The sequence below is a fragment of the Gavialis gangeticus genome, unplaced genomic scaffold (assembly GCF_001723915.1).
Source record: "Gavialis gangeticus isolate Ggan-Ray unplaced genomic scaffold, GavGan_comp1, whole genome shotgun sequence".
Classification (NCBI taxonomy): Eukaryota; Metazoa; Chordata; order Crocodylia; family Gavialidae; genus Gavialis; species Gavialis gangeticus.
In genome coordinates this window covers 8,318,007-8,326,045 of record NW_017729019.1, presented here as the reverse complement: position 1 = coordinate 8,326,045, position 8,039 = coordinate 8,318,007, and the positions used below count along the sequence as shown (strand labels likewise).

Genomic DNA, 8,039 nt, shown 5'->3' with positions numbered 1-8,039 from the left:
TTGTTCAAAAATGATTCTCCGTGTACCTAAAAAACTGGTTGGTCTCCTAGGTTGCAGTCATACTATTTTTTAAAACTGAAGCTTATCTATGGTTTAAGAGGCTGGTAACAGACCACAAACCCACAGACCACTATACCAATGTCTATAAGACCAGCAATCATCTCAAGCATGAAAAGAAAATTAGGTTTTTTTTGGTTTTGGGGTGGTTTTATTCATATTCATGAGTTTTAGTTTTGTGTGTTGACTGTAGTTGTTATAGTGATTGGAAGATTCGGTTTTTTTGTCCACCTCCGACAGTTGAAAAGGAAGAAAAGCTGTTCAAGTAAAACTTTTTAAAATAGGGGTCTTAAAGGAATAAAGGCATCATTCCTCTCCCCGCTCCTGCTTTTTCTGGTCATGTTTAAATGACCATACATTTCCTAATGTGGAAAATCCTGTATTTGACTTGATATCTTTAAAATGTCATTGTAAGTATTGTAAAAAGGTTTTTTGTAATTGTCTTTTTATTTTAATGATGTATAACTCTTTCCTCCTGGCTGTTGTGTTTACAAAGTCAATTTGAGGTGGCTTAATTTTGTGAAAAGAATAGCAAATGCCACGTGGGAAACTTTTTTGTGCAAGCAATCCTTGCCTGTCCTAACAACTCTCCAATAATGAGACACATGAGCATGATGTTATCATCTTTGCAAATTAATCTGCTCGTTCTGCAGCTAGATTCCCAAGTCTGTTTTGATGCCTCTCTGCAAAAACCATCTGGTATTTTAGTTTGGGAAGAAACAGAGGGACTTAAGGCTTCCTAGATCTGGTTTTAAAGAGGGGTGTGTGTTTGGCTTAAAAAACAAACAACAAAAACCCCAGTCTAAACAAGTTCAACTTCTGAATATATTTGTTACTAGTAGAGTGTTAGGAGGCACCTATAGTCTCAGCAGTGAGAGGTAGGAAGTAATATTTAATACGTTATTGATCAGATAGTTTCTGAGCTATCAGCAGGGTGTGCGTTTATGGTGGGAGTGCTAAATAATGAAACTCGGGTGAAATTTTGGGTTGCCAGCAGTGATTTAACATCAAGAATGATGATGGAGTGTGCTCAGTTAAGACATCTTTCAGAATTTCATATAATATTAAAAGATCTGAATATACAAACAAGAAGGTGGCTCTAAATTGCATTCTTCACCTGCAGAAAGAATGCTGTTTGGGACACTTCCATATAACAATTGTGATGGATACTGAGTTGCAATAGAAGCTTCAAGTTTTATTATGTGCTTTTTGACGAGTAAATGTTCAATTTAAATTTAAATAGCTCCACTAAAAATGGTTGGAACATAGTGACGCTGCCTTTATTTGACGTCTAAGACATAGATGTCTTAGTTCTTAGGAAAGCATTCTTGGGGCTGCCTTGGTGGGTGAGGGGGGAGGTACTGGTAGGTGATGGCCTTCAAAGACCTTTTGATTTCTGCATCAAACTAGGGGATGCTGTTTTCATGCTAGTTGTGGAAAAAAGTTCACTTTCTGAAACTTACGGATTTCTAATCTCTCCCCCCTCCCTTCTTTTCTTAAATAGGAACAGGAAGGTGGTCGATTACTCACAGTTTCAGGAATCAGATGATGCCGGTAAGCTTACTTTTTTTCTTTTTAGAAAAAACACAGTTAATACTTTCATGTCTAGTGAAGTAAAAAGTTGTCTAAATTCAGTGTTTTATTTAATCTATCTATCTATCTATCTCTATTTTATTGCCTTTTTTAAGAATTCACACTTCATTCCTGTGCTGCTTGGTAATAAGGGATGAATAATCTAAAATTTAGAGGCTGCAGTATTAGCTAAGGGCAGTGATGCTACTGAGCTTTCATTGACCCTGTCAGATTGCATAGTGAGTCATTAAAGGTGCAGCAATGGATGATTCAAAGAATTTTGCCCTTTAAGCAAAATCCAAATAAATGTTCTCGGGTTACAAGGGTGTAGAGTCTGCTTAGTTGTTATGTAATACAACCTGTATGTTAATAAATACATTCTGTTTTTAGTTATGATTTTAATTTAAAAGAATAGAAGTTACTGCTTCCACTTAGTGGCTCTTTATTCTTGATATGCGTTTCAAAATGCACGTGCATTATTCAGAGAGATGTATGTATTCTATTAAATAAACCATTAAGATTTTAAACATATACACATTAAGATTTTAAACATATATATACTGTTACTTAACGCCTAGGCTTTGATAGTGCCTAAAGGCCATTGCATTTGACAGCAACTGTCATCTTTTTTGGTTCGTTATTGGCAGAGTGCCTCTGAGACTACTACTTTTGTACTTTGCTGCAGCCAATTTTAGGTTATATTAAATTCTATTGCACCACACAATTCTATGAATCATTCCTTAATTCTTTGTATATTCCACATGAATTACCATTTTTTTGGAAGCCATATGGAGAATGTTTTATGTTCTTGGAAAGTAGATGTGCTGCTACTTACTGTCTGGCAAATGAGGTTGTATTGATAATTAGGGGAAACAAAATGTGCATAGTTCTTAACTGCTGTGCTACATTGCAGGTTATTAGTACGTTGTGCATAATTTAGTAGTTGGAACGATTTAACTTTTAAAAGACCTTATATCTATAGCTAGTTCCTTCATCATAAGAACACAGGTCTCAGCATATCTATATAGAATACTTGTTTTTATCAGGACTAGCAGGAGTTAAGGCACGACATCAATGTTTGTAATGGCTTTGTGTGGCAAATCTAAAGCTAAATGCAAGTTTCTCATTAACCATAAAATTAGGATCAACACTCCTCTTGCCATGACGTTTTTCCTGCAATAGTTCTGGCAACTTATGTATGTCAGATTTGTTGGCATAGTATATCCCAGCATGTTGTTTGCAGATAGATGGGCAGGTTGATTGCATGTCATTTTGTAAATTTGGTTTTTAAGTTTTGAAAACTAGTCCTTTGGACCACCTGTTGTTTTGACACCCTCTAAAATGATATGTGTTGGTAACTTCAAAGCATTACCTCTTCGGCTATATCCTAATTGGCTGTTTGGATTACTGTAAATTATAGTTCAATGCATTTCAAAACCATTTCCTCTATTGTGTTGTCTAGATGAAGATTATGGGAGAGATTCAGCTCCTCCAGCTAAGAAAATCCGCTCATCTCCTCGAGAGGCTAAAAATAAGAGGCGGCCTGGAAAGAATTCTCAAGAGGACAGGTAACTAAAACCCTGGGTTATTTATGAAAGCCCAACATTCACCTAAGCTACTTGACATTTTGGTAACCGCAGGCTAAAGCACAAGTGCTTCATTACACAGGGGGTCTTTAACATTTTTGTATAATAATGGACTCCTATGGAACTCTAGCAAGTGTGGAGAAATCTTACCCAGAGGGTGATCCCCTGTCCCTGCATCTAAGACTCAGATGTGTGTATGCACCCTCTCTTTACTGAGAAGGTAGTAGCAAGGATGTGGATCTCCCAGATCATGTCATGTCTTGTGACCTCAGCGTTATGATTTTGATTACATTCTTACAGACCTGAGTTGTCTGATCATCTCACATGGTGATGAGAACCCCAAGAAATTGGGTTTAGTTTACACAGGAAATGTGATTTCAGCTGATAGTCTTAAGGATTTTGTGGGTGTAGGCTTTTGGTTGGAAAGAAGGGACATGGTGCCATTTTAAATGGACTATTATCCTGCAGCACAGAGGATTTATGCTGAGATTGAATGCAAATTTTAATTTCTAGGTAATTACCTGGAAGCTGTCCAAGGGAGCTGTAAGTCTGCAGAACACTATTAATATGGTTTCTGGGACTTCGGCTCCTGAGGTATGAGAAGGAGAGGCGGAGTTTCTATGAGAGGGGAGCACATTAAGTCTGTCTTTGGCAATTCCTTGTGTGATTCTTAGGTGCAGACTTTGCTTAATAACAGGGCTTGTGAACGTGGACGTAAAGCTTGTACATCTCGTTAATTAATAGGTAGGCTAATCTGGGTTAGATTATGGATTACATAGCTGTTCATAAAGACTCGCTGTTGTAAACTGTAATCCAATGGCAGCACTTTCATCCATTTCAGTTATAACTTTAGATTTCAGAATTAAATTTGAGCTGAATTTTGTAGTTCATGTTTCATGAGCTATTCAGCTATTAGAATCTGTTGACAAGAACTTGGTTCATGACTTGTGTGCTATCTTCATAACCATAATTGCTAGTAAAGTTTTTGTTTGTTTTTTAAAGCATTTTTGAAGCATAAGGTAGCAGTGTCCATAAAGTACCAATTCACTAAGCTGTCACAAGACTAGACCAATTTGATCTTTGGAGTTTGTCTTTGTGTGCTGGGATTCAAGTATTATCACTCCACAGACTGTAACTTTCTCTTTCTCTTTACAGTGAGGATTCAGAAGAGAAAGATGTGAAGACCAAGAAAGATGAGTCTCATTCAGCAGGTACTTGGCCCTTATCAATGTAATTTTTAACAAGGGCCCATTGGGTTATTAAAAGGGGACAAATGATGCTAGCCAAAGCAGTGTGCATAATACGTAGCTCTGTCATTGCATCATAACTATTCCTTCTGCAATTTCCAGCCAGAGACTAGATTAGCAGAAGTATTTCCCATGTGACATATTGCTGGTATAATCCTTTGTCTCCCTGGTTGAAAGTATGTTAATCTGTTGCTCCCCCTTGTGGCTCCAATCAGTTTGTTCCCTTGAGAGGTATTTGAGAGACTTGTATTTTCTCACCATTTCCTCCCAGATGAAGATTTTGGCAGTGAGGACGATGACTTAGAAGCAGATGATGGCAAAGCTGACAGTGACTATGAGAGCTCTCAGAAAAACAAAAAAGGAAAAAAGGCCAAACCCGAAAAGAACAAGAGAGCCTCCAAATCCAGGAAAAGGCCTGCAGGTTAAGCAACATAATTATTTATCTGTAAACATGTTAGGTATGTGGCTGATAGAGAGACCCAGCATTAAATTGGCATTGATGTTGATCTAATGCTGAAGGACCAGAAGCCCAAATCAGAAGCACTTGTGAACCAATATATTTTTTGTTTCCTTCCGCTTGCAGATTACATGTGCTTTGTTCCCTGTGCTCCTTAAATCATAAGTTTGAAACTTCTGTTTTATGCCCCTGGTCTTTTTAGACCTAAACTGCAAATTTGTTTTTTTGTGGGGGAGAGAGTCCAGGGATAGTTACTTAGTATGTAGAATCATTCCTTGACTGGACTGTCTAGCACAGTGATGATCATCCTCTTTGGGTGTTGTACCACAAGGTAGTTCCCTGATAGCTTGCTACCAGGGTGCTGGAATGGAGGCTTAACTTTTTTTTAGTTGGGTGTGCTAGCTTAGTTTAGTTGCAATAATTTTAGCCAAGAGATAATTTAGCTGCCCCCCCCACACACACACTTATTCTGCTCCAAAATAATACGTCTCCTGTGTTTATCCTGGCTGTAAAATATTCTGTGTCAAGTTAGCATAGTGCAACATTGAATATCTTGACTCAAATGGTTCAGTCACTGCATGGCAAACATCTGTTCCCTGTTCTAGTCTCCTTTGCAGCACACGTTATTTAAATTTATGCTTCTTGGTGCTATAGATTTTTATAACACTTTTTTTATTCTAAAGGCTTCTAAATGTACTTTGTCACTAAACAGCATCCTGCTCCATGGGAAATGGATCATGACTATGGATTGGAACAGTACTTGGGCTGTTGTGAAAAAGTGTATTAATTTGTCTGGTTAGTAGATGAGCCCTCGTTAAGTTAAGGCATCTCGCACCACGTGTTTAGAGTGGGATTAATCTGATCACATTCAAATAACCAGTTGTTACAGCAAGCCTCTTTACTGTTTCTCTCCAACCCTCCTCCCCCATCCTCTATTCCAGGAAAGGAAAACATGTTATGTATTGTACCTTCATTGTAACTTGGAGATTTTGTCTTGCAGAGGACAGTGAGGATGAGAAAGAAGACCACAAAAATGTGCGTCAGCAACGGCAGGCAGCATCTAAAGCAGCTTCCAAGCAACGGGAGATGCTCATGGATGATGTAGGCAGTGAGGAAGAGGAGCAGGAAGATGAAGAGGCACAATTCCAAGAGAGTAAGTAGAGGAGGACTAATGGCAGTGTACAAAGAGGTTGAAGGTAGTATGACATGAAGTAGTGCATTGTTGGGATACCTGAGGGCATACATTAACTTTGGCCAAACAATAAAACTTGATGCAGTTAGTTTGGATATTTGGTGCATGTAAGTATTATATTGCTCATCAGCAGGGGTCCTGGTTTTCCCTGATTTTAAAAAAGTAGTACAAGCTCCGTGATTAAAAATGGAAGATCCGCCCGAAATAATTGCCTGCCCCTTCGTCTTGCTGCTTCCTGCCATTCCATGTGTGGTGGGGCACTGGCTGAGTTTCAGAGTGGCTTCTGCACCCTTTACCGTAAGATGGAAGAGCTCATTGCTCAAAGAGGAGCGATTTAAAGGCAGCAAAACTTCATTTGCTACCTAACATAAAAAGCAATCCTGCAGTTGGTTGGCTTAAGAATAAAAGGAAGAGTTGTAATGCAAAAGTCGCTTAAGTATCTTGAGCAGTTATTTTATTTTCATTCTGAAATGGGATGCAGTTGGCACTTGGTACTTTTGAGGGCCTTGGAGCACTTACCAGTTCTTAGTGGTGAGACTTGCTTGTTATCTCTACAAATGCTACTAAGTCCTTTGCTAGAAAATGCTTCATGAAGAGAAAAACGAAAGCACAATGATGAGGTGACTCTCCTAAGTCCATCCAAGTATATAGTAACTTGCAAAGCCAGTGTCTTTTTAACTCTTAGACTCCCTGTTCCTCCCAATAATTGCTGGACCATTTCTCTCTTGGCTGTAAGTCCATTTCAGGTGAGTAGAAAGAGCTCTTTTACAAACACTTCTTTCCTTGTCCCTTCAGAAGATTCTGGCAGCGATGAAGACTTTCTCGTGGAAGATGATGATGATAGCGACTATGGCAGTTCAAAAAAGAAGAATAAGAAGGTGGCCAAAAAATCCAAGCCAGAGAGGAAAGAAAAGAAAATGCCCAAGCCTAGGCTAAAGGCTACAGGTGAGCCAACTGGAAGGGAAAGTAGTTCGCTTTAAAAATAAATATTTAAGGATTGTAAGGATCAGGTTATGGACTGAAATTTCAGTCTTCTACCAGTGACATATTTTAATGGGCAATAATGCAAAGATTTTAATTACTTTTCTGAAGGTTTAAAAAGGCATAGCTGTTATTATGATTTCAGAATTAATGGTCACAAATGCTCTGTTACTTAAGTAAGAATTAAGCCTATTTTAATAATAGAGAAATTTGCCTGGGGGTGGTGTGGGAGGGTTGCCGGTATGAATCGCCCAAAGGCAGTGCATCTGTCAAGGTGAGAACTTGGAATATTTGGCTTCCGGTCCTTTGTTTAGAGACTTTTTTGTTCTGAAGTAGGGGATGTTTGGAATTGACGAGCTTTAATTGCCTCCCTGTTACATGTGTATCTGAAGACGTATGTGTGTAGATACAAGTTTAATGAAAATGCTTTTTAGTCACTCTTCTGGGCTGAAAATATTTGATCTGAAGGAAGCTTCTCAACAAATTTATAAATACCTGGAAATACTTTCATTTCAGAAACATATCTTTGCAACCATAAAATACTGCACCATCATAAAGACATCCTGTGTATTTCATAGCCATAAAATACATTTTAAGAATTGTGCTCAGTCTTGGCTTTTCTCAAACACTTCCAGTTGTGTAGAAAAGTGTTTTGGGGGGGGGGTTGCTTTTCCTTTTTTAATATGGGACAGGTATAAATCCAGTGCAAAGTTGTCTGTAGAGTAATTGAAACATGTAGTAACTGCATACATATATGCTAATACTAATTTTAAGTTGGGCCCCAAGGACCTTACAGTTCTGACTACAAGATTAAGGTTCAGATGCGTACCGTAGAATTCAGCTTTTTTTCGGTCTTGAACACCACTATTTTTATGATGTCACAATTAAATAGCTTTGAAGTGTCCTTTGCAAAACTTTCTTGTTGGAGTTTAATCTCCAACATATAC

At 38.2% G+C, this 8,039-nt stretch overlaps 1 protein-coding gene across 2 annotated transcripts in view; it reads left to right on the top strand.

Annotated features, from left to right (window-relative positions):
- The first annotated feature begins 1,466 nt into the window (after nt 1–1,466).
- Nucleotides 1,467–8,039, top strand: part of NUCKS1 (nuclear casein kinase and cyclin dependent kinase substrate 1) — a 12,891-nt gene continuing 6,318 nt past the window's right edge. The window contains exons 1-6 of one of the 2 annotated variants that reach the window (XM_019513995.1): nt 1,467–1,611; nt 3,092–3,197; nt 4,371–4,426; nt 4,734–4,883; nt 5,920–6,072; nt 6,907–7,056. In XM_019513995.1, the coding sequence (XP_019369540.1) occupies nt 1,482–1,611; nt 3,092–3,197; nt 4,371–4,426; nt 4,734–4,883; nt 5,920–6,072; nt 6,907–7,056 (745 nt within the window). In that variant the 5' untranslated portion in view covers nt 1,467–1,481. The remainder of the gene's footprint in view (nt 1,612–3,091; nt 3,198–4,370; nt 4,427–4,733; nt 4,884–5,919; nt 6,073–6,906; nt 7,057–8,039) is intronic. The other variant, XM_019513996.1, reaches the window with a different exon arrangement.